At 52.4% G+C, this 26,712-nt stretch overlaps 1 protein-coding gene across 3 annotated transcripts; it reads right to left on the bottom strand.

Annotated features, from left to right (window-relative positions):
• LOC103127027 (zinc finger protein 606) lies at window positions 1–26,392 on the bottom strand. Of its 3 annotated transcripts, XM_060172443.1 has the most exons (7): window positions 26,236–26,392; window positions 18,692–18,857; window positions 18,065–18,229; window positions 16,743–16,831; window positions 10,461–10,587; window positions 8,864–8,959; window positions 1–3,086 (listed from the first exon to the last, which is right to left on the bottom strand). In XM_060172443.1, the coding sequence occupies exons 2-7, from the start codon at window positions 18,708–18,710 to the stop codon at window positions 1,105–1,107; spliced, it is 2,478 nt and encodes an 825-aa protein (XP_060028426.1). In that variant the 5' UTR covers window positions 18,711–18,857; window positions 26,236–26,392; the 3' UTR covers window positions 1–1,104. The 3 variants fall into 3 exon arrangements, with proteins under 3 accessions (XP_060028426.1, XP_016050205.2, XP_007538020.2); XM_016194719.2 differs by lacking the exon at window positions 18,065–18,229; XM_007537958.3 differs by lacking the exons at window positions 18,065–18,229; window positions 18,692–18,857; window positions 26,236–26,392 and having other exon boundaries at window positions 16,743–17,989.
• Window positions 26,393–26,712: the final 320 nt, after the last annotated feature.

Genomic DNA, 26,712 nt, shown 5'->3' with positions numbered 1-26,712 from the left:
TAATTTTCCTTCTTGTTTAGAAACGTCTTGGCCTTTATTATCAAGTACCTACTACAGAAACACTATAAACACAAGAAAGTTGAGGGGAGGTCCTTAGAGAGGAAGCATGAGATTAGGGTTAGAAACATGAAATCTGAAGGAAAAAAAAAAGCCTCAGTTCTAATAGCTGTGAGTCCTTAGGTGGGTTCTGAGCATCAATGCCTCAGTGTTTTTGTAGAATGTGGGCAACAGTAGGTAGGAAATGGACCGATCAAAAATGGAGATGTATTTAACAGTCTGCACATGGTAAAAGCTGTTTGTGAAACTTTTTTTTTTAAATATCTAATTAACTGGGCCAATTTCTCCATGGATCTCTTCAGTCCTTTCCCATATACATTTTTAGGTGTTATATTAAATATGTATATACAACTATGTGTCCTTTCTACCCTTTTGTTATTTATACTGCTGCAGTCTAGTTGTAATTTACAGTGATTGCCTAAAACTACAGACTATCTGCCCAACAGTGCAGCAATGAGCAACTGAGGGACATGAATAGACAGTTACCTTGTTCCAACATCAGCCTCATACATCTAGGCTGTCGTCTTTCCACCATTAGTAACCTCATCTATAAATACTTCCTAAAGTTACTTTTGAGCAACAGTAAATATACCACCCAATACTATTTTTTCTTAAAATCAGTTTACTATCTCATATTCGATTCCTTAAAGGGCACCCAGCTCCTCTCCCACTAACAGTAAATTCTGTTCTTCCATTATGCATCTCAAAGTAAAACTGTTTTCACTTAAAACTCAACAATGCACTCTGATGCATGAACAGCTGGAAGCCATTATTAAGTCCCATTCTCTGCATTCAAGTACCTCAAATAGGACTACTGGGACTGTACAAGAGGAGTTTGGCATTCACCTTGATTATCTGGTGTTAAATAAGGGCTACCTAACTTCTGGATGCTTTTACCTGTTATTTTTAACTAACCAGTTTCAGTTAGGCAAATATTTCCTATTCAATAATCAGTGAAGAAATGTTACCTAACACAGTTCCCCTGTCAGTTAACACCTGTAGGGGCTTTCAGTGTTAGTGGATGTACAGTAACATAAAAATCCTTTCTCAACTCAATTCAGAGACGTGCTCTCCACTGTGAATTTTCTGGTGCTGAAGAAGGGCTGAGTGGCCGCTGAAGGCTTTTCCACAGTCACTGCAAATGAAGTGTCTTTCTCCACTGTGCATTCTCTGGTGGATAAGAAGAGAAGAATTCTTACAGAAAGCCTTCTCACAGTGCGTGCATTTGTAGGGCTTTTCTCCAGTGTGGTTTCTCAGATGCACAATAAGGGAGGAGCTCTCGTTAAAGGCTTTCCCACAGTCGCTGCATCTATAGGGCTTCTCTCCAGTATGAGTTCTCCGGTGTGCAATGAGGTGAGAACTACAGTTAAAGGACCTGTCGCACTGACCGCACTTGTAAGGCTTCTCGCCAGTGTGAATCCTTCGATGAGCAACAAGGTGGCAGCTCTGGCTGAAAGATTTCCCACACTTGTTGCACTCATAGGGCTTTTCTCCCGTGTGTGTTCTCTGATGTCTAACAAGGTGGGCCATCTGGCTGCACGATTTCCCACACTTGTTGCATTCATAGGGTTTAATTCCAGAATGAATGATCTCATGTTTAGTGAGGGCTGAGCGTTCTCTGAAGGCTTTGCCACATTCCTGACAGTTATAGGGCTTTTCTCCCGTGTGGGTTCTCTGGTGGGCAATGAGGTGGGAGCTCCAGCTGAAGGACTTCCCACACTCCGTACATTTGTATGGTTTTGCTCCAGAGTGAGTTCGTTCATGTTTGCTGAGGGCTGAGTAATCCCTAAAAGCTTTATCACACTCTTCACACTTAAAGGGTTTCTCTCCAGTGTGCATTCGCATATGGGCAATGAGGTGGGAGCTCCAGCTGAAGGACTTCCTGCATTCTGTACATTCAAAAGGTTTCTCTCCAGTATGAGTTCTTTGATGTCCAATAAGATGGGAGTTCCAGTTGAAAGATTTGCCACATTCATTACAAACGTAAGGTTTCTCTCCTGTGTGAATTCTCTTGTGTACAATTAGATGAGAATTCCAGCTGAAGGTTTTCCCACACTTATTACACTCATAGGGTTTTATTCCAGTGTGAGTCCGCTCATGCTTAGTAAGAGCTGAACGATTCCTAAACACTTTCCCACACTGATCACATTTATAAGGCTTCTCTCCACCATTAGTTTTCTTGTGCTGGATAAGGTAAGAGCTCCAGATGAAAGATGTTCCACATTCATTATATCCATAGGGTTGTTGTGCAGCATAAGCGCTTGTATGCTGAGCAAGGAATGAGTCGTACCCAAAGACTTTCTCCCATTCGTTGTACTTACGTGTTTTCTCTACAGTTCCAATTTTTTGATGTTCTGTAAAGGAAGAGAAATAAAATATATTCTCATATTCTTTGCAATCATACTGATTTTCTCCATTATGAAGTCTTGGATCTTCACTCAATTGTGGGTTGAAGATTTGATGGCATTCCTTGTATTCATAGAATTTTTCTCCCCTTTGCATTCGATCACGGTCACCAAAATGCAGCACATGATTGAAAGATTTAGCAGCATCGGTATATTTAAGAAGATCATCTCCAGCTTGTATTCTTGCAGCTTGAAGAGGCTGCATGGACTGACAGAAGACTTTGTCATAGTGGTTAGTTTCACAGTTAATTTTATCAGCATACATTATGGCTGAGTTACAGCTCCAACTTTCAGCATTTGTGTCAGGCTTATAGAAATGTTCTATTTGAGAAACTCTCTGAGATGGTACAAACTTGAAACTCGGACTACACTCTGCCCCAAGTTCACAGAATCCAGAGCCTCGCTGAGACAGAACTTGCTTCTGCATGAAGACCATTTGCCTCATAGCTGTACTCTGGTTCATGTGGCACATTTGTAATGGATCCTTACATCCCAAAACGTCTAACCTGGAGAACCAAGGATCATTCCATATGTATCTTTCCAATCTCATGCTATGGGATTGTTCTTCCTCAAAAGCATTCTGTGGTGTGAGCAGTGCTTTGCTTTCAAGATTTCTCATCCACTCTGAAATAAACAGAAAAAGCCATGAGAGCAAAGAGAAAGAAATTGTTAAGAACATAGTAGAGGTGAGATTCACCACTCATCGCATTGGAAGTTAGTGTAAACCTCATTTCAAGTTGACTTATCATTCAAAGAAAGATCATTAAAGAGATCAGTGAGAAGTGAACAAGAAATAGTTAATAGGAACCAGTGCAAGTCCTAGAAAAACTAATACTCATTTAGGAGTATTTCCCATGAAAATACCAGAACCAAGGTGTGTAAGAAAGAGTTCATTATGTAGGCCCAAGGTGTTCACACTTGGCACATTCCCAAGAAGACACCTACTACTTTTTAAGGGGCTGGTCATTCATCTCTCTCTTACTTTGTTTTGTTTTTCTCAACAAACCAAGGCCTCACATATACATGATTTTATCACTCGTGCAATGACTTTTTCATTCAGGTAGAGAAGTCAATGTGCTGTTTGGGCATGCACATGACCAAGCTTCAAACTCAGTGCCCCACACTGGAGGGGAAGCTTCAGTGCTGTAGTCTTTCACTTTCTCTACGTCTATCTAAACTAAAATAGAGAAAAAGCTCAAACCCAAGTTGTATACACACCAAGGCACATGTCCAATTAGGTGAGCTATCTGCCAGTCTAAGCCACTTATTTCTTTTCTTTTCTTTTTTTTTTTTACTAAAGCACTGCTCAGATCTGGCTTATAGTGGTCCTGGGAACTTAATCTAGGACCTTGGAGACCCAAGCACATAAGTCTGTAGTGTGACTGCTGTGCTATTACCAGGTCCTCTAGCTATTTCTTATGTTTTCACTTTATTAACATTCACTCTGTCATTTGTCCCACTCCCCAGGTCACCCCCAGTTTCAGTGGTTCACCAGAAGGACTCACAGGACTCAGACGTCATACTCAGAACAAGTTTATTATATGGAAAGGATATAAAGCAACATCAGCAAAGGGAAAAATCATATGGGTCTAAGTTGCGAAGAAACCAAGTTTTCAATAGTCCTTTCTCAGTGGAGCTGTAAAGGACAATCTTCAAGCTGGATGTTGTTTATGATGTCATCGCATTTTTTTCTATTCCACAGAATTCAGTTAATGACTCAAAATTCATCAAACCAATAGCTAAAAAACACTATAGATTAAGGAGATCCCTAAATTAGAATTCTTCTAACAACTATGAATCATTTGTAGGGCAACAACATAAGAGACAGCATATTGTGATGAAAACACAGGATTAAAAAATTCACGTAGTACTTAAACATTGCTCTGACATCTTCAGTGGGTTTTACTTTTCATTTTTCTGAGATGTAAATGAGAATGTAAATAAAGCTAAAAGTCTGGTAAATTCACTAAATGAAAATGATCATCAATGCTGAAGTATCAGTACTCTGAAAACAGAAGAAGTCTATACTGACTTCCTACCGCTGAAGTAACAAACCATCATGCCTAAGGTAACATAAATGTATTGTCCTTTCAAAAAAATAAAATAAAATAAAGTATTCTCCTATAGTTCTGAAAATCACAATGGTTTTTAGTATGCTAAAAGCAAGGCAGCTTCCCTCTGAAAACTCCGAGAGGACTATATTTCTCTCCTTCTCTCTCCTCTTTCTCTCTAGGGTTATCACTGGGTCTTGGTGCTGGCACTACCAATCCACCATTTTTTCTTGCCCCCCCCCATTTTTATTTGCTAGGACAGAGAGAAAATGAGAGGGGGAGAGGTAGGGAGGGGAAAAGATAGATACCTGCTTCACTATTCATGAAGCATCCCCAATGCAGGTGGGAAGTGAGGGCTCAAACCCAGGTCCTTGCATGGGTCTTTGCACATAGTACTACATGCACTTAACAAGGTGTGTCACTACTCGGTCCCCACCACTTCTCATTCATAGGAGTTGCCTATAATCTTTGGCTTTTAGCTATTTCCTCTATCTTCCTTTGAGAGGGAGAGTGAGTGTGTGTGTGTGTGTTTTATTTGCCTCTTTGTTTTCCTTTTTATTTTGTATATAGTCTTTTTAAATTTTATTTTACTTTTTTTTACTATTTTAAAAAAATTATCTTTATTTGATAAAGACAGCAAGAAATTGAGAGGGAAGGGGGTGACAGAGATGGAGAGACACCTGCAACACTGCTTCACCACTCATTTCCCCCTGCAGGTGGGGACAGGGGGCCTGAACCCAGATCCTTGTACATTGTAACATGTGCACTCAACCAAGTGCAACACCACCTGGCTCCTATTTTTACTTTTTAAATGAATTATTGTTTTTCTTTCCTCCAATATTCAGAGCATTTTCTTATTTTAGCCAAAGGACAGCTCAAGTGTTCCTTATCGTGGAATGAGAGACTGAACATAGAACTTTAGAACCTCAGGATGCCCCACCCAGAGCATGTTATTTTAACTTATGCTTCTGTCAGTTACATTTGGGAGGGGGAAAGTAGAAGGGAACAGGAAGACATCCGCAGCACTGTTTCATTGCTTGTGATGCTTCTCCTTGTAGGTGGGGTCCAAGCCTTCAATCTGGGCCCTTGAGCATTGTAATGTGTGCAGTCAACCTGGTGCATTACTATCTGGCCCCAGAAATGGTGTTTATTTATGAGACAAGAAAACCTAGAAAAAGGACAAGAGTCTAGGTACTGCTTCCCACCCAAAACTAAACAAACAATAATCATGACCTACTTGTTGGAAATTATGAATGTATTTATCTGGGGGGGGGGCTCAGATATGTGTATGGTCTAGATCTTGAGATGGAAAGAATGAGGTTGGGGGTTGGGGAGTACAGTGGTTATGCAAAAAAACTGTTTTCTGTCTCTATCCAAAATAAATGGTATTTCTAAAAACACCATTTTCCATCTTTACTACTCAAGTCTATAACAAGAGATTCTATTCAGCTCAATTACTGACAGGTACTAACAGATTTTTTTTTAATGTTTATGTATCTATTCCTTTTTGTTGCCCTTGTTGGTTTTATTGTTGTAGTTATTATTGTTGTTATTGTTGTCATCGTTGTTGGATAGGACAGAGAGAAATGGAGGAGAAGAAGACAGAGGGGGAGAGAAAGACAGACACCTGCAGACCTGCTTAACACCTGTGAAGCGACTCCCCTGCAGGTGGGGATCCAGGGGCTTGAAATGGGATCCTTCCGCCGGTCCTTGCTGTTGGTATGCATGAGACCCTTTCTGTTTCATTTGGTTTAAATCTCCCCTGCTTAACACTATTCTATTTACATAACCACTTCATTCTATTTACATAACCACTGATAACAAGTTCCACCCTCCCTCCAGGGCATTTGTGGTTCAGTGATAGGATTCTCGCCTAATCTGCCCCCTCCTTGTCACACTCTGATTTTTACCAGTCACCTTTCTCTCCACCCTCTCTATGTCACATCCTGTTTCCACCCTACTTGGCAAGTATATATAAAGACAGCATTGTGAGTTTTAGAGTACTTTACCTTTAGTTTAGCTTAGCTCGGCTTAGATTGTGCTGCGTCCTGCATGAATAAAGAGATACTGCCTACAGCTCAACCATGAATCCCTGGTCATCTGTTACCCACCCGTGAAGCCAGCCCAGCGAAAACAACATAGCCCGTCAAAAACAACACTTGCGCTTTGCATCACCTGTGCTTAATCCACTGCACTACCACCCAACTCCCATACTAACAGTTTTAAGCCTGGTTCATAAAAGTGAGGAAATTCTTTTTCCTTTTTAAAAATATATTTATTTTCCCTTTTGTTGCTCGTTTTTTCTTCTTGTAGTTACTATTGTTGTTGTTATTGATGTCGTTGTTGGATAGGATGAGAGAAATGGAGAGGGGAGGGGAAGACAGAGAGGGAAAGACAGACACCTGCAGACCCGCTTCACTACTAATGAAGCGACTCCCCTGCAGGTGGGGAGCCGGGGGCTCAAACCGGGATCCTTACGCCGGTCCTTGCACTTTGTGCCACGTGTGCTTAACCTGCTGTGTTACCACCCGACTCCCAGAAATTATTTTTCATAAAGTATTTTTTAAATTTTTTAAAACTTTAAAAAAATTATCTTTATTTATTGTATAGAGACAGAAATTGAGAGAAAAGGGGAGACAGAGGGAGACAGAGACACCTGCAGCCCTGCTTTACCACTTGCAAAGCTTTCCCCCTGAAGGTGGGGGCCAGGGGCTTGAAACTGGGTCCTTGAGCACTGTGATGTGTGCGCTTAACCAGGTGCGCCACCACCTGGCCCCTCATAAAGCTTTTTAATCCATTCAATAGAAACTTTAAAAAGTGCTGCACCACCAACTCACTAATAGATGAACAATTTTCGTCTTAAGTCTACATTCATTCTATACTACTGGCTTGACTATCCAGTACCACAGATAACAAGAAACAGTTATGAACAACACAAGTACTCTTTATCACTGAGGTTTTGAGGGCTAGATGCTAGCTAGGAGGGGAGCTGAAAAAGTAAGCCAGCACTGACAGAATCACAGAAAGTTCCACACAGGTAAATAACATGAGCTCAGCCTTCAAGCATGGCTCAAAAGTAGACAGAATGCTAGTACCACAAGCCAAGGCGCGTGTGAGGTACACATAAGGTTGGCATGAACCCATGTTAGTCAACCACAGGAATTAGTCATGGAGTGAGACAAATAATGGGGTAAAATCAGAAAACCTTTAAAATTTACTTGAAAGGCAACATGAATCACTGTTAGGCCACCAGACTGAAACCTCAGTGGAGGACTTGAGAAGAACAAACCTGAAACGGCTCTGAGGTGACTAACAGCAAGTAAGAATTCACTCATTACTTGAGCTTATATTTTTAAAAAAGAAAGAAAACCGCCTAATCATGGTAAAACTGTGTGCACTGAGGCACCAGCTCCAAATAAAGTACTAAAAAAGGAAAAGCTCATATACACTCTGGGACTCTAGAGCACTACATGTCCATATCGTAGTTGAAATGTCAAAAGTTACAGTCAAATAGATCATAATAAAAGTAGCCAGAAAGAAGCAACTCATGGCCTTGCACAGGGATGCTCTGAGAAATGTAATGCCAGGCGGCCATGTACGTAACTGTGACTGCGTGATCACAGGCGTAGATGGTGCAGCCTGCAGGGCCACTGTCATGTGAGGCCCATCACTGCCCAGAGCAACATCACATGGCACATGACTCTAGTTTCACCATGGAGAAGAGGAAGAGAAGGAAGGAAGGAAGGAAGGAAGGAAGGGAGGGAGGGAGGGAGGGAGGAAGGTAGGTAGGAAGGAAGGCAAGACAAAAATTCTGTATGTGATTAAAAAAAAAAACACAAAACTTTCAAAAATCAAGATGTTCACAAAGAAAAACCCAAAAGAGTGGGTAGGGGAGATAGCATAATGGCTACACAACAAGACCTTCATGCCTGAGTCTCTTAAATCCCGATCCCCTACACCACCATAAACCAGAGTTGACAGTGCCATGATTTAAAAAAAAAAAAAAAAAGAAAACAAAAACCCAAGAACTTACTATCCCAGATTGGGGGAAAAAAAGTATAAGTATATACTTATATCTCTATTTATGTGTACGCATCTGGCTACAGGTAACAAGTATGACATTAAAGCAGCAGACGGGACCGCAGGCAGGCGAGTGGAGACTGCCCTAGAGAAAGGACTCGGAGCACCGGGAGACCGAAGTGGAAGGGGAGGGCAGTTTCCACATGTCATTACATGTTGGTGAGGGGGGCACTTGGCTCTTACCAACGTCAACAACAAATGGACCCAGGCAAAAGCTCTTAGCACAGGACTGTGGCTGGCTGACGAGTGGGGCTGGAAGGCAGCTCTTACCTGGACAAGACCCTGGAGCAGCTGCTTGCCCGACCGGCCAGGGTTCTGCTCCTCGCTCCAGCAGGGAGATGACCTTGGGCTTCACGGTCTGGCTCCCTAGGTGGGAAGGAGAGACAGAGCTGCAGAGACAGTTATGCACGCTCCCTTCTGTGTCCGCTGCTCTGCCCAGCCTGAGCCGGATGAGGGCAGTCTTCCCGGCCTGTCCTTGGACCTCGGGGCTCAACGTCAATTTAACCCTCTGAGGCCCTTGTCAGATTTCAAAGTTCAGGAGACTGTAGGGGCCACAAAAGCAGCTCAGTGGTTAGGCCGCCTGTCATGGCATGAGCACGACGTGGGGAAGCTACCCTGACATCAGAAGCACTGGTGCTGTGGAATCTCCCCCCGTCTGGCTCTTGATATGAGGCAGCCTGGAGCAAGTAGACTGGGAGTGTAGGTGACCCTGGGCGGGCACACACACACTCACAGGCACACACTCTCACACACACGCACACTCACATGCACTCACACACATGCACACACCACACACACGCATGCCCACCACACACATGCCCACACACTTGCATGCACTCACACATATGCACACACCACACACATGCACACTCATGCACACACCACACTCATACACTCGCATGCACACTCACATGCTCAATCACGTGTGTGCACACACCACACACACATGCACACTCACGCAACACCACACTCACATGTACTCACACGCACATTCATATGCACTCACACATATACACACACCACACTCATACACTCGCATGCACTCACATGCTCACTCACATGTGTCCACACACACATGCACACTCACACACATGCAACACCACTCATACACTCGCATGCACACTCTCATGCGTCCACACACACACATGCACACACACACATGCAACACCACACTCACATGTACTCACACGCACATTCACATGCACTCACACATATACACACACCACACACATGCACACTCACGCACACACCACACTCATACACTCGCATGCACTCACATGCTCACTCACATGTGTCCACACACACATGCACACTCACACAATGCAACACCACTCATACACTCGCATGCACACTCTCATGCATCCACACACACACATGCGCACTCACACACATGCAACACCACACTCACATGTACTCACACACACATTCACATGCACTCATACATATACACAAACCACACACATGCACACTCACGCACACACCACACTCATACACTCACATGCACTCACATGCTCACTCACACACATCCACACACCACACACACACTCACATGCACACTCACACGCATGCACACACCACACTTGAATGTACTCACACTCACATGCACTCACACATATGCACACACCACACTCATACACTCACATGCACACTCACATGCTCACTCACACGTGTGCACATACCACACACTCACACACATGCACACCACTCGCATGCACTCACATGCACACATCACACACATGCACTCACGCACACACCACACTCATACACTCACATGCACACTCACACGCGTGCACACACACACTCACTCACTCACTCACACTGTGATGGGAGCAGCTTCGCCTGCATGGGCAGAGCACTCTCGCCTTACCCACACAGAGCAGGTGTCCGTAGGTCTCCAGCATCACGTCCCGGTACAGCGTCCTCTGAACAGGGTCCAGCTGCCCCCACTCCTCCTGGCTGAAGTCCACGGCCACATCCCAAAAGGTCACCGGCTCCTGAAGAGGACACACACTCCTCCTCAGCCCGGGTCAACTTTCCCGTGCTGTCCGGAGGTGGAGTAAGGCTGACAGCCCTGGGGGAGTCAGGACAGGAGCGGCCCCCAGGGACGTCAGGTCACCCTGGGAGTCACCCAGCGCCTCTCACCCGGGACGTCCACTAAGGAAACACGCAGCCTGGGCCGTGAATCGCCAGAGACCAGGCTTCTCCTAAGATTCCCCTTTTTTCTTTGGCATTGTGACTTCACAGTCCCAGATCAACTTTTGCAGACGGACAGACTGAGGAGGAGGGAGCACGTAGCACCCACGCTGTTCCAGCACCTCCCTCGTGGTGTTGGGACCCACACCTGAGGTCCACCCGTAGCAAAGCAAGCACAGACTATGTAAGCCGTCTCTCTGGCCCCTGTAAGACTTTCCCGTTCATTTTTCTTTTTCCTTTTCTTCCTTTCTTTTTTACTAGCTAGAAATGGAAGTTCTCTCGTGTGAAACTCTCACTCCCATATAAAATAAAATACAACTTAAAAAATTAGGTCAGGGAAAACATCACAACAGACCTTCACACCTGAGGCTTAGAGGTTAAGAGTTTCAGTCCTCAGCACCACCATAAACCAGAGCTGAGCTTTTTACCAGGAGTTTAACAGCCGTGGGCCAGGGAGACAGCACAGTGGTTCTGCAGAGAGACTCCCCAGCCTGAGGCTCTTTGGTCCCAGGTTCAATCCCCAGCACCGCCATCAGCCAGAGCAGGGCTCTGGTTTCTCTCTCATTAAGATATAGATCTTTTTTTTTTAACTTTTGAAATATCATTTTGATAGAAATATGAAATTGAAAAGGGAGGTAGAGAATGGGAGAGAGGGACAGACACCTACAGCCCTGCTTCACCACTCGTGAAGCGTCCCCCCGAAGGTGGGGCCCGTGGACTTGAACCCGGGTCCTTGTGAACTGTAATGTGAGTGCTTAACCAGGTGCATGACCTCCCGGCCCCATCTTTTTCCTTCTAAATTAAAAGGTCGCTTATTAGGCCACGAGGAAAAGACAGCAGGAAGTTGCCAGTTCTTGAGGTTGGTGAACGTGTGTGTCCAGCAGGAGGCTGAGCTGACTCTTTCCCTCAAAAAAACGCCCAGAACCTATGGCTACCACACCTTAATACACAAGAGCGTCTCAGATATGTAGCTAACTGACAGCTGACACAAGCAAGGTACCTGGGGTCGTCCAGATGGGCTTAGCCCTCCTTAGTCATCAAATGGAGCATCACCACCCAGCCTGTTCCCAAGGACAGACCACGCAACAGATAATAAGGGTGGCGGCACCTGTGACCAGATGCTTGCTTTATTTCAGTAAACATATTATTTTTTCTTTGTCTCGGGGGTTCGGTGTTAGCACTCCGAATCCACGGCCCCTGGCGGCCATTTTTTCTATTTAATTAGAGACAGAAATTGAGAGAGGAGGGGGAGATAGAGAGGAAGACAGACAGAGACACCCGAAGCCCTGCCTCGCTGCTTGTGAAGCCTTCCCCCTGCAGGTGGGGGGCCGGGGGCTCGACCCCATCCCGCGCAGGTCCTTGTGGTTACTACCGTGTGTGCCTAGCCGGGTGCACCACTGCCTTTGGTCAGAGAGGAAGCGAGAGGGGACACCCACGGGACCAGCTGGGGCCCCACACATGAGCTCACCGCCTCCTCGGAACCCTCCCGGCCTGCTCATCTGGGGAGACGGGGATCTCCCTGTGTACCTAGAGTCCCGCTCAGAACAGCCTCCCACGGTTCAGGCCTGGCGTTTTCAGAGCGAGTGTGTGCACGGAGTGCCAGCACTCTGACTCCCCTTGACATTTACTTTCATCCTCTCACACTGACTCTAGTGACACTCGCGTGAATCAGTGGGCGCGGAACAGCGTTCCCAAACGATGGCTCAGGGCCCAGCGCTCAGCCCGGCCTGGCTTCTCGTCTGATTGTCTCTGAATGTGGGGAGAAGTATGAATGAATAAATGTCTTTAGGTCATAGTAGCTCATTAGCTCAACCAATTGTTTTTGCTTAAAATGAAAATACACTGGTAACTTGCACCAAAGTAAAGTCTCTGCAGAGGGTTCAGGTCCTGGAACGTGCTGGCAGAGGAGGACCTAGAGGGGGTTGAATTCTTATGTGGAAAACTGAGAAATGTCACACATGTACAAACAACTGTATGTTACTGTTGACTGCAAACCATTAATCCCCCAATAAAGAAAAAAAAAAAAAAAAGAAAGAAAATCAGGGGCTGCAGAGACAGCATCATGGTTCTGCAGAAGACCTTTATACCCAAGGCTCCTAGATCCCAGGTTCAGTCCCCGGCACCATCAGCCAGAGCTGAGCAGGGCTCTGGTCGGCCTCTCTCTGTTTCTCTGTGTCATTAAAATAAAATAAAATAGGGCTGCAGAGACAGAATCGTGGTTCTGCCAAAGGCCCTCCCACCTGAGCTCTGCAGGCCAGATTTAATCCCCAGCACGAGTCAGAGCTGAGCAGGGCTCTGCATGAGTGCACTCGCTCTCACTCTTGCTAAAATAAACAAACAATTAAAAAAAAAAAAGATCAGAATGGGGGCTGGGCAGTAGTGCAGCGGGTTAAGAGCAGGTGGCACAAAGCGAAAAGACTGAGGTAAGGACCCCGGTTCGAGCCCCCTGGCTCCCCACCTGCAGGGGAGTCACTTCACAGGCGGTGAAGCAGGTCTGCAGGTGTCTGTCTTTCTCTCCCCCTCTGTCTTCCCCTCCTCTCTCCATGTCTCTCTATCCTATCCAACAACAACGACATTAATAACAACCACAATAAGGGCAACAAACTGGGAAAAATAGCCCCCAGGAGCAGTGGATTCGTAGTGCTGGCCTGGAGGAAAATAAATAAATGAATAAATAAATACACAAGATGGGGACATTTTTGCCTTTCACAGCTGGGAGTTGGGGATAAAAGCGATTCTGGTGGGGCGGAGCAGCTGACTTGGGCAGTGCGCACCTGACCCGACCTGACCCGACCGGGAGCGCGACCCAGGCTCATCCCTCTCCCGTTTTCTACCTGGAAGATCAAGTCCAGAGCAGTGAAAGGTGACCCTCGCCTGCCCGCCCCCCAAAAAGCAATTTTAATGACTTGATGTAAAAATCTTTTTGACATCATGGAGAGGGGACAGGCAGCGGCACGCCCAGCCAAGCACCCATCATCAAGCGCAAGGACCGGGGTTTGAGCCCCCCACTCTCCACCTGCAGGGGGTCCACTTCACAAGCAGTGAAGCAGGTCTGATCTCACCATCACCTCTCAATTGCTCTCGTCCTAATTCAAACAAGAAAGGGAAGAGTGGCCCGTGGGAGCAGAGGGCTCACCAGCTGCCAGGAAACAACATGGAGAGAACCCCAAGACACAGAAAGCTTTGGAAGTGGCTGCCCCCCATCCCGGGGAAACAGGGAGACGAGTTCCGACGGTGATGACCCTGGCGAAGGCGCCAAGCGGAGCAGCCAGGTGCAGGAAGCAGACTACAGGCCGGGCGGCCACACAGCTGCTGCCCAGGGCTCCAGACACACGTCAGTGACGTCAGTGACGGCTGGGGCGTAAAACCCCCCTGCGGGGCGGCGGTGGGTGAAGGCACTCCGCGCACTGCGAGAGGATCTGGGTTCAAGCCCCCCACCTGCAGAGGGGAATCTTCACACGTGGCAAAGCAGGGCTGCGGGCGTCTCTGTGTCTCTCACTCTGTCTCCCTCCTCTGATTTCTGACTCCAGCCAATAATAACTAAATGAAGGGGTTAAAAATAAGTTAGGAAGCCCACTCAACGACATACTTAAAGGTGAGTTTTACAGTCTGTGAATAACAATCCAACAACGTTACTCTGGAGAGATGGGGGGCAGGCTGGAAAGCACCTGGCTGAGCTCACGTGGCAGTGCGCAAGGACCCAGGTTCAAGCCCTGCTCCCCACCTGCGGAGGAAGCTTCTGAGTGGTGGACAGGGCTGCTGCATCTTTCTAGCTCCCTTCCTCCCTCCCCCTTTCCTCTCAATTTCTCTGTCCTATCCCAAATACATAAAACATATATTTTCAAAGATGTACTTTTTTATTTATTGCATATGAGAGAGTTTTACATATGAAGGAGAGAGGGCCGTCAGAACAACTCTCTGATACATGCATGGGGGTCGCACCAGGAACCTCGTGCAGCAAAGTACCACATTCTACAAGTTGAGCCCTCTCCCCAGCCACAAAATATTTTTTAAAGGATTTCTTTCTCCTGTTTTAAAAATACTTAGGGAGTGAGGCCGTAGCACAGCAGGTTAAGCGCACATGGTACAAAGCGCAAGGGCCAGTGTAAGGATCCCGGTTCGAGCCCCCGGCTCCCCACCTGCAGGGGAGTCACTTCACAGGCGGTGAAGCAGGTCTGCAGGGGTCTGTCTTTCTCTCCCCCTCTGTCTTCCCCTCCTCTCTCCATTTCTCTCTGTCCTATCCAACAACGACAACATCAATAACAACAATAATAAACACAACAAGGGCAACAAAAATGGGGAAAATGGCCTCCAGGAGCAGTGGATCCGTAGTGCAGGCACCAAGACCCAGCAATAACCCTGGAGACAGAAAAAAATATTTATATTTTATTTACTAATGAGAGACAGAAGGAGGGAGAGAGGGAGAGAGGGGAAGAGTAAAAGATGGAGAGAGAGGGAAAGAGGAAGAGAGCGAGAGAGGGGGAGAGCGAGAGATGGAGAGGGAGAGAGGAAGAGAGAGTGCGGAGAGAGAGGAAAAGAAAGGGAGAGAAGGGGGGGGGTACAGACCCCACTCTGGTCCATGCGCTGAGACTCATGCCCACGAGCCCAGGACAGGGTCGACCCACCGTGATGTCCCGGCAGCAAGTGAGCCCAGCAGGGTGGAACCTGTCTGGCTGCAGCCTTGGCCTCCTCAGGGTCAGGGCCAGGGTCGGGGTCAGGGCCGGGGCCGGGGTCGGGGTCGGGGTCGGGGTCGGGGTCGGGGTCGGGGCCGGGGACGGGGCCGGGGTCGGGGTCGGGGTCGGGTCAGGGCCAGGGCCAGGGTCAGGGTCGGGTCAGGGCCAGGGCCAGGGTCAGGGTCAGGGTCAGGGGCTGCAGCATCCCCTCCCTGGGAGGCTCCTGGGAGGAAAGCCCCGAGAGAAGCGGGAAACGCAAGTCAAGTCAGACCAGCGTGCGGGACTCCTGCTTGAGGGTGCTGCACTCGGTCCTCTGCGCACAATGCCAGCTGCGAGGAGATAACGGCTGACGGGCAGGGAGGGGAGACGACCCTGAAGGTAGCTCGGCAGGGCCTGCCCAGAGCTGCTCCGCACCCAGACGCCACAAAGCCCGCAGACGAGCCAGGGCAGGCGGCACAGGGGGAGCAGAGCAGGCCGTACAGACAATCTCCACATCAGAGGCCCTCCTCCAGGACAGGCCTGTCCCAAGCACCTCCTCACAACCAACCAACAGACACTCCTCCCCACACACTCCTCCTCACAACCTTCTCCACACAGGCCCTCCACTGCAGAGACCCTCCTCTCACAGACCCTCCACCTCAGTGACCCTCCTCCCTAGAACCACCTCCCCACAGACACTCCTCCATAAAGACCCTCCTCCCCACAGACCCTCCACCTCAGACACTCCTCACACCTTCTCCACACAGGCCCTCCACTGCAGAGACCCTCCTCCCACAAACCCTCCTCCCTAGAACCACCTCCCCACAGACCCTCCTCCCCACAGACCCTCCACCTCAGACACTCCTCACACCTTCTCCGCACAGGCCCTCCACTGCACACACCCTCCTCCCCACAGACCCTCCTCCCCACAGACCCTCCTCCCCACAGAACCTCCACCTCAGACGCTCCTCCTCACAAACTTATCCTCAGACTCTCCACCTCACAGACCCTCCTCTCTCCAGACCCTCCTCCTCACAGACCCTCTTCCCCACAGACCCTCCTCCTGACAGACACTCCTCCCCAGACCCTCCTCCCTACAGGCCCTCCTCCCCAAAGACCCTCTCCAGACCCTCCTCCTCACAGACACTCCTCCCCAGACCCTCCTCCTCACAACCTTCTCCGCACACACTCCTCCCCACAGACACTCCTCCCTTCACACCCTCCTCCACACAGACCCTCCTCCAGGGGGTAGGACAGCAGCCTCCTGGGGAAGGACAGAGGGACAGAGACAGGGGCACCCTCACCTGGCCGCGGGCTGCTGGGCGCTCTGTGGTCCTGCCGTGCTCAGGGGGCTCCTCCTCCTCCTGCCCGGCGGAGTCCAGGGGACTCAGAGCTGGAGGGAGAGTGCGGCTGTGAGGGTGGCACCTGCAGCCGTGGGGACCCAGGGGAGCACGCGTCACAGATGACCCGCCAGGCCTGCAGACGAGGGGGGGTCGGGGCCCTGGCCTCGGGCACGGTGAGCACCTCCAACCCACCCGACCGCCACCCCCAGGCCGGGTTTCCGGGACCACGGGGAGGAGACGCAGGATGCGCTTCTCGCCTTGCACCCGCTGGGTGGACAAAGCCTCTCTCGTCTCGCCACGTGGCTCCGCAGAAACACGCGGCAAGGAAACCCAACGCAGAGCCTCCTGCCAGAAGCGTCGGCCGGCTGGGAGGGTCATGGGTCACGTCACGCAGGACACGGCCACAGAGCCATGGGGACAGAACCCGAGTGGCCGCATGGCTGCCTGATGCTTTGTTTACTCACCTGACAGAGACAGCCAGAAACTGAGGAGGAGACAGACAGAGACATCTCTGCTTCACCTCTCACAAAGCCCCCTGCAGGTGGGGCCCACGGCCTTGAACCCGGGTCCTTGCGCCCTGTGCCCTGTGCTCCATCAGGGGCGCCACCACCCGGCCTCTGACACTTCCCTTTAGATGCTTGTAACCCTGAAATAGAGACTCACAGGCCGAGGGCCGAGAGATGGCGCACCTGGTTAAGCGCACACAGTACCAAGCACAGGACCCGCTCGATGACCTGGGTTCGAGCCCCTGGTCCCCACCTGCAGGGGTAAAGCTTCACAAGTGGTGAAGCAGGGCTGTAGGCATCTCTCGTTAACTCCCACCCTCTCTTCTTTTAATATCATATTTGTGTTTAGCACTTTATCAATTTATTAACGATAGAGAAGACAGAGAGTCAGACGTCACTCTGGCACACGCGCTGTCGGGGATCGAACACCGGGCCTCCAGCTGAAGAGTCCAGTGCTTTACCCACTGCACCCCCTTGCGGACACAAGGTCTTATACACGTCACTCTGGAACACGGCTGCTGTGCACAAATTCAGGACCTCATGCGTAAGCGTCCAAAGCCCCACCCACTGCACCACTTCTCGGACCACACTCTTGCTCCCCGGCTCCCCACCTCTTCTCCTCTCCATCGCTCTATTCCGTCCAACAAAATGGAAAAATGGCCAGCAAAAGCAGTGGATCCCAGGGCAGACATCAAGCGGTGAAAAAAGAAAAAAGGGAAACCCGGAGGAAGAGGGAGGAGAATCCACACTCGGCCTCCCTGGCAACAGGGCTCAGACCTGGACAGAGGATGCAGCAAAGCGGCGTGTGGAGGGAATCCGGGGCCTGAGGACGTGGCCTCTGCGCTGCCAGGCGTCCACACAGGCCTGGAGTCCGGAGAGTCCACTGGGAACACGGAGGAGCTGGCAGGTGACCAAACCAACCGCAAACGGCGCCGTCCATATCTAACCGTAACCCCAACACTAAGCATAGCGTATCACGCCAACCCTAAGCCCTACACAAACCCTAAACTTAACCAAAAACCAACCCTAACTTCTAACCACCAACCCCTAAACCTAAGCCATAACCATAACTGTAAACCTAACCCCAACCCCTACCCGAAACTCAATCGCTAACCCTAAAGTTAAGCCCCAACCCCGAACCCAAAACTTAACCCCAACCCCTAACCCTAAAATTAACCCTCAACCCCTAACCCTAAAGTTAACCCCCAACCCCTAACCCGAAACTTAACCCCCAACCCCTAACCCGAAACTTAACCCATAACCCCTAACCCGAAACTTAACCCCCAAACCCTAACCTGAAACTTAACCCATAACCCCTAACCTGAAACTCAACCTCGGTCCGTCAGCCCGGGGGGCGTCTGCAGCCCCCCCAACGCCGGGTCTCAGGGACAAAGCCGGACTCACCCCAGGAGGCGGTGGCCATGGCGCAGAGCCGGGAGAGGGGGCGGGAGAGCCAGGGTGCTCCTGCCGGCAGGTCCTTGGGCAGCGCCGCAGGGAACAGGCCGGGCAGCCTGGCAACGGGCAGGGAAGGCGACCACGCCGGACGGACGGCCAAGCCTGGACGGACGTGCTGAGGGGAGAGACAGAAATCTCTTGGCTTCAACAGCCCAGACATGAGCCCTGGGGTGGGAGGCCTGGTGCAGGCTGCGGGACCTCTCCTCTCCAGGCACCAGCTCCTTTCAATTTGGGCAGCCGGCGTCTCTCTGCGGGGCAGTGGGGTGGGGCCCGAGGCGACAGGGGTGCTGTCTTCAAGTGCTGCCCGAGCCCTGCTGCCCCCTGGGCTTTACTGTCACTACCACTCACAAGGCCTGAGTGGGGTCACCCTGTAGGGGTGATTGGGAGGGGACAAAAAGAGACAGGGAAAGGATGGGAGGACAGAAGACAGGAGGGATGGAGGGGGACAGAGGAGACAGGACAGGACAAGAGAGGACACAAGGAGACAGGAGGGGGATAGAAGAGGACGTGAGGAGACAGGAGACAGAAGAGGACGTGAGGAGACAGGAGACAAAAGAGGACGTGAGGAGACAGGAGACAGAAGAGGACGTGAGGAGACAGGAAGAGACAGAAGAGGACGAGAGGAGACAGGAGACAGAAGAGGACGTGAGGAGACAGGAGACAGAAGAGGACGAGAGGAGACAGGAGACAGAAGAGGACGTGAGGAGACAGGAGACAGAAGAGGACGTGAGGAGACAGGAGACAGAAGAGGACGAGAGGAGACAGGAGACAGAAGAGGACGTGAGGAGACAGGAGACAGAAGAGGACGAGAGGAGACAGGAGACAGAAGAGGACGTGAGGAGACAGGAGACAGAAGAGGACGTGAGGAGACAGGAGACAGAAGAGGACGTGAGGAGACAGGAAGAGACAGAAGAGGACGAGAGGAGACAGGAGACAGAAGAGGACGTGAGGAGACAGGAGACAGAAGAGGACGTGAGGAGACAGGAAGAGACAGAAGAGGACGTGAGGAGACAGGAGACAGAAGAGGACGTGAGGAGACAGGAAGGGACAAAAGAGGACGTGAGGAGACAGGAAGGGACAGAAGAGGACGTGAGGAGACAGGAGACAGAAGAGGACGTGAGGATATAGGAGATAGAAGAGGACTGAGGAGACAGGAGACAGAAGAGGACGTGAGGAGACAGGAAGGGACAGAAGAGGACGTGAGGAGACAGGAGACAGAAGAGGACGTGAGAAGACAGGAGACAGAAGAGGACGTGAGGAGACAGGAGACAGAAGAGGACGTGAGGAGACAGGAGACAGAAGAGGACGTGAGGAGACAGGAGACAGAAGAGGATGTGAGGAGACAGGAGACAGAAGAGGACGTGAGGAGACAGGAGACAGAAGAGGACGTGAGGAGACAGGAGACAGAAGAGGATGTGAGGAGACAGGAGACAGAAGAGGACGTGAGGAGACAGGAGACAGAAGAGGACGTGAGGAGACAGGAGACAGAAGAGGACGTGAGGAGACAGGAAGAGACAGAAGAGGACGAGAGGAGACAGGAGACAGAAGAGGACGTGAGGAGACAGGAGACAGAAGAGGACGTGAGGAGACAGGAAGAGACAGAAGAGGACGTGAGGAGACAGGAGACAGAAGAGGACGTGAGGAGACAGGAGACAGAAGAGGACATGAGGAGACAGGAAGGGACAAAAGAGGACGTGAGGAGACAGGAAGGGACAGAAGAGGACGTGAGGAGACAGGAGACAGAAGAGGACGTGAGGATATAGGAGATAGAAGAGGACTGAGGAGACAGGAGACAGAAGAGGACGTGAGGAGACAGGAAGGGACAGAAGAGGACGTGAGGAGACAGGAGACAGAAGAGGACATGAGAAGACAGGAGACAGAAGAGGACGTGAGGAGACAGGAGACAGAAGAGGACGTGAGGAGACAGGAGACAGAAGAGGACGTGAGGAGACAGGAGACAGAAGAGGACGTGAGGAGACAGGAGACAGAAGAGGACGTGAGGAGACAGGAAGGGACAGAAGAGGACGTGAGGAGACAGGAAGGGACAGAAGAGGACGTGAGGAGACAGGAAGGGACAGAAGAGGACGTGAGGAGAAAGGAAGGGACAGAAGAGGACGTGAGGATATAGGAGACAGAAGAGGATGTGAGGAGACAGGAAGGGACAGAAGAGGACGTGAGGAGAAAGGAAGGGACAGAAGAGGACGTGAGGATATAGGAGACAGAAGAGGACGTGAGGAGACAGGAGACAGAAGAGGACGTGAGGAGACAGGAGACAGAAGAGGACGTGAGGAGACAGGAGACAGAAGAGGACGTGAGGAGACAGGAAGGGACAAAAGAGGACGTGAGGAGACAGGAAGGGACAGAAGAGGACGTGAGGAGACAGGAGACAGAAGAGGACGTGAGGATATAGGAGATAGAAGAGGACTGAGGAGACAGGAGACAGAAGAGGACGTGAGGAGACAGGAAGGGACAGAAGAGGACGTGAGGAGACAGGAGACAGAAGAGGACATGAGAAGACAGGAGACAGAAGAGGACGTGAGGAGACAGGAGACAGAAGAGGACGTGAGGAGACAGGAGACAGAAGAGGACGTGAGGAGACAGGAGACAGAAGAGGACGTGAGGAGACAGGAGACAGAAGAGGACGTGAGGAGACAGGAGACAGAAGAGGACGTGAGGAGACAGGAAGAGACAGAAGAGGACGAGAGGAGACAGGAGACAGAAGAGGACGTGAGGAGACAGGAGACAGAAGAGGACGTGAGGAGACAGGAGACAGAAGAGGACGTGAGGAGACAGGAGACAGAAGAGGACGTGAGGAGACAGGAAGAGACAGAAGAGGACGAGAGGAGACAGGAGACAGAAGAGGACGAGAGGAGACAGGAGACAGAAGAGGACATGAGAAGACAGGAGACAGAAGAGGACGTGAGGAGACAGGAAGAGACAGAAGAGGACGAGAGGAGACAGGAGACAGAAGAGGACATGAGAAGACAGGAGACAGAAGAGGACGTGAGGAGACAGGAAGAGACAGAAGAGGACGAGAGGAGACAGGAGACAGAAGAGGACGTGAGGAGACAGGAGACAGAAGAGGACGTGAGGAGACAGGAGACAGAAGAGGACGTGAGGAGACAGAAGAGGACGTGAGGAGACAGGAGACAGAAGAGGACGAGAGGAGACAGGAGACAGAAGAGGACATGAGAAGACAGGAGACAGAAGAGGACGTGAGGAGACAGGAGACAGAAGAGGACGTGAGGAGACAGGAGACAGAAGAGGACGTGAGGAGACAGGAAGAGACAGAAGAGGACAAGAGGAGACAGGAGACAGAAGAGGACGTGAGGAGACAGGAGACAGAAGAGGACATGAGAAGATAGGAGACAGAAGAGGACGTGAGGAGACAGGAAGAGACAGAAGAGGACGAGAGGAGACAGGAGACAGAAGAGGACATGAGAAGACAGGAGACAGAAGAGGACGTGAGGAGACAGGAAGAGACAGAAGAGGACGAGAGGAGACAGGAGACAGAAGAGGACGTGAGGAGACAGGAGACAGAAGAGGACGTGAGGAGACAGGAGACAGAAGAGGACGTGAGGAGACAGGAGACAGAAGAGGACGTGAGGAGACAGGAGACAGAAGAGGACGAGAGGAGACAGGAGACAGAAGAGGACATGAGAAGACAGGAGACAGAAGAGGACGTGAGGAGACAGGAGACAGAAGAGGACGTGAGGAGACAGGAGACAGAAGAGGACGTGAGGAGACAGGAGACAGAAGAGGACGTGAGGAGACAGGAGACAGAAGAGGACGTGAGGAGACAGGAGACAGAAGAGGACGTGAGGAGACAGGAAGGGACAGAAGAGGATGTGAGGATATAGGAGACAGAAGAGGACGTGAGGAGACAGGAGACAGAAGAGGACATGAGGAGACAGGAGACAGAAGAGGACATGAGAAGACAGGAGACAAAAGAGGACGTGAGGAGACAGGAGACAGAAGAGGACGTGAGGAGACAGGAGACAGAAGAGGACGTGAGGAGACAGGAGACAGAAGAGGACGTGAGGAGACAGAAAGGGACAGAAGAGGACGTGAGGAGAAAGGAAGGGACAGAAGAGGACGTGAGGATATAGGAGACAGAAGAGGACATGAGAAGACAGGAGACAGAAGAGGACGTGAGGAGACAGGAGACAGAAGAGGACGTGAGGAGACAGGAGACAGAAGAGGACGTGAGGAGACAGGAGACAGAAGAGGACGTGAGGAGACAGGAGACAGAAGAGGACGTGAGGAGACAGGAAGGGACAGAAGAGGATGTGAGGAGACAGGAGACAGAAGAGGACGTGAGGAGACAGGAGACAGAAGAGGACGAGAGGAGACAGGAGACAGAAGAGGACGTGAGGAGACAGAAGAGGACGTGAGGAGACAGGAAGGGACAGAAGAGGACGTGAGGAGACAGGAAGGGACAGAAGAGGACGTGAGGAGAAAGGAAGGGACAGAAGAGGACGTGAGGATATAGGAGACAGAAGAGGACGTGAGGAGACAGGAAGGGACAGAAGAGGACGTGAGGAGAAAGGAAGGGACAGAAGAGGACGTGAGGATATAGGAGACAGAAGAGGACGTGAGGAGACAGGAGACAGAAGAGGACGTGAGGAGACAGGAGACAGAAGAGGACGTGAGGAGACAGGAGACAGAAGAGGACGTGAGGAGACAGGAGACAGAAGAGGACGTGAGGAGACAGGAAGGGACAGAAGAGGACGTGAGGAGAAAGGAAGGGACAGAAGAGGACGTGAGGATATAGGAGACAGAAGAGGACGTGAGGAGACAGGAGACAGAAGAGGACGTGAGGAGACAGGAGACAGAAGAGGACGTGAGGAGACAGGAGACAGAAGAGTACGTGAGGAGACAGGAAGAGACAGAAGAGGACGTGAGGAGACAGGAGACAGAAGAGGACAAAAGGGGAGAGGAGAGACAGGAGGGACAGGAGGGGACAGGAGGGACAGGAAGGGACAGGAGGGGACAGGAGAGACAGGAGGGGACAGGAGGGACAGGAGAGACAGGAGGGGACAGGAGAGACAGGAGGGGACAGGAGAGACAGGAAGGGACAGGAGAGACAGTAGGGACAGGAGAGACAGGAAGGGACAGGAGGGACAGGAGAGACAGGAGGGGACCGGAGGAGACAGAAAGGGACAGGAGGGGACTGGAGAGACAGGAGGGGACAGGAGGGACAGGAGAGACAGGAAGGGACTGGAGGACACAGGAAGGGACAGGAGAGACAGGAGGGGACAGGAGGGGACAGGAGGGGACAGAAAGGGACAGGAGAGACAGGAGGGGACAGGAGGGACAGGATAGACAGGAAGAGACAGGAGAGACAGAAGGGGACAGGAGAGACAGGAAGGGACAGGAGGGGACTGGAGGGACAGGATGGGACAGGAGGGACCGGAGGGGACAGGAGGGGACAGGAGGGACAGGAGGGACCGGAGGGGACAGGAGGGGACAGGAGGGGACTCGAGGGGACAGGAGGGGGCTGGAGGGACGGGAGGGGGCTGGAGGGACGGGAGGGGACAGGAGGGGACAGGAGGGACCGGAGGGGACAGGAGGGGATAGGAGGGGACAGGAGTGGAGTGGAGGGACAGGAGGGGACAGGAGTGACCGGAGGGACCGGAGGGGACAGGAGGGGACTGGAGGGGACCGGAGGGGAAAGGCCAGGACAGGAGGGCCCAGAGGGACAGGAGTAACAGGAGGGGACAGGAGGGACCAGAGGGACCGGAGGGGACAGGAGTAACAGGAGGGGACAGGAGGGACCAGAGGGACAGGAGGGGACAGGAGTAACAGGAGGGGACAGGAGGGGACAGGAGGGACAGAGGGGACAGGAGGGAACAGGAGGGAACAGGGGGGACTGGAGGTAACAGGAGGGACAGGAGTGACAGGAGGCGACAGGAGGGACAGGAGAGACAGGAAGGGACAGGAGGGGACAGGAGGGACTGGAGGGGACAGGAGGGGACAGGAGAGGACAGGAGGGACAGGAGGGGTCAGGTGGGGACAGGAAGGGACAGGAGGGACAGGAGTAACAGGAGGGGACAGGAGGGACCCGAGGGGACAGGAGGGGACAGTGGTGGACATGAGTGACAGGGGCCGTGTCCATTTCTGTCCATCTTTGGCACCTCCAGCAGGTTCATTCACCATCAGGGGGAGAGACTGTGAGCACTGCCACCACCCACAGCACCCAGTACCCAGGGCTCAGCACCCAGCACAAGGGCTCAGCACCCAGCCCCCAGCCCCCAGCACCAGGGCTCAGCACCCAGCACCCAGGGCTCAGCACCCAGCACCAGGGCTCAGCACCCAGCACCCAGCACCAGGGCTCAGCACCCAGCACCCAGGGCTCAGCACCCAGCACCCAGCACCAGGGCTCAGCACCCAGCACCCAGCCCCCAGCACCAGGGCTCAGCACCCAGCACCCAGCACCAGGGCTCAGCACCCAGCACCCAGCACCCAGCCCCCAGCACCAGGGCTCAGCACCCAGCACCAGGGCTCAGCACCCAGCACCCAGGGCTCAGCACCCAGCACCAGGGCTCAGCACCCAGCACCCAGCCCCCAGCACCAGGGCTCAGCACCCAGCACCCAGCACCAGGGCTCAGCACCCAGCACCCAGCACCCAGCCCCCAGCACCAGGGCTCAGCACCCAGCACCAGGGCTCAGCACCCAGCACCCAGGGCTCAGCACCCAGCACCAGGGCTCAGCACCCAGCACCCAGCACCAGGGCTCAGCACCCAGCACCCAGCACCAGGGCTCAGCACCCAGCACCCAGCACCCAGCACCAGGGCTCAGCACCCAGCACCCAGCACCAGGGCTCAGCACCCAGCACCAGGGCTCAGCACCCAGCACCCAGCACCAGGGCTCAGCACCCAGCACCCAGCACCAGGGCTCAGCACCCAGCACCAGGGCTCAGCACCCAGCACCCAGCACCAGGGCTCAGCACCCAGCACCCAGCACCAGGGCTCAGCACCCAGCACCAGGGCTCAGCACCCAGCACCCAGCACCAGGGCTCAGCACCCAGCACCCAGCACCAGGGCTCAGCACCCAGCACCCAGCCCCCAGCACCCAGGGCTCAGCACCCAGCACCAGGGCTCAGCACCCAGCACCAGGGCTCAGCACCCAGCACCAGGGCTCAGCACCCAGCACCCAGGGCTCAGCCCCCAGCACCCAGGGCTCAGCACCCAGCACCCAGCACCAGGGCTCAGCACCCAGCACCAGGGCTCAGCACCCAGCACCAGGGCTCAGCACCCAGCACCAGGGCTCAGCACCCAGCACCCAGGGCTCAGCACCCAGCACCCAGCACCAGGGCTCAGCACCCAGCACCAGGGCTCAGCACCCAGCACCCAGGGCTCAGCACCCAGCACCAGGGCTCAGCACCCAGCACCCAGCACCAGGGCTCAGCACCCAGCACCAGGGCTCAGCACCCAGCACCCAGCCCCCAGCCCCCAGCGCCCACCCCGCGAACGCAAGCAGGAGGCGCGGACCTGGCGTGGAGGAGCCGGCAGGGAGCGGCCGCCGCGAGCAGCAAAGCCCGGCACCCGGCGAGGCTGAGGAAGCGCCGCCCTGTCGCCCTCCCGCCCTCCCGCCCGTGGCCCGGCTCCGCCCGGCGGCTTCTCGGCGGCGAACAATGGCGGCCGCTCGGCGGCCCGGCGCCGCGGAGGCTGCCGGGACTTGTAGTTCCAGGGGCGACCAGAAACGCCGCCATGACAGCGCCGTCTCCGCCGGGCACCGCGAGGGCTGCCGGGACATGTAGTTCCAGGGGCGACCGGAAGCGCCGCCTGACGTCACAGACCCCGCCCCATCAGGCGCCGAGTCTGGCGGAGGGGGGCCTGGGGGGAGGGGAGTCTGGGGGAGGGCAGAGGGAGGAGGGTGGGGGGGTCTGGGCAGGGCCTGGACCTGGGCCCTCGGCCGGGAGGCTCCGGAGACCCTGCCTGTCTCCCGGCCCTGTTGTTATTACTATT

Source organism: Erinaceus europaeus, chromosome 2 (assembly GCF_950295315.1).
Source record: "Erinaceus europaeus chromosome 2, mEriEur2.1, whole genome shotgun sequence".
Lineage (NCBI taxonomy): Eukaryota > Metazoa > Chordata > Mammalia > Eulipotyphla > Erinaceidae > Erinaceus > Erinaceus europaeus.
This window is presented reverse-complemented; position numbering and strand designations above follow the sequence as displayed.

Coding starts and splice junctions, on each gene's coding strand:
- LOC103127027 (XM_007537958.3), bottom strand. CDS start 17,159: ATGACCCTCCCAGCCGGCCGACGCTTCTGGCAGGAGGCTCTGCGTTGG. Junction 10,588..16,742: donor GCCCAGCAGCCCGCGGCCAG/GTGAGGGTGCCC, acceptor TGTCCTCTTCAG/GAGCCGGTGACCTTTTGGGA. Junction 8,960..10,460: donor CGGACACCTGCTCTGTGTGG/GTAAGGCGAGAG, acceptor CTTCCCACCTAG/GGAGCCAGACCGTGAAGCCC.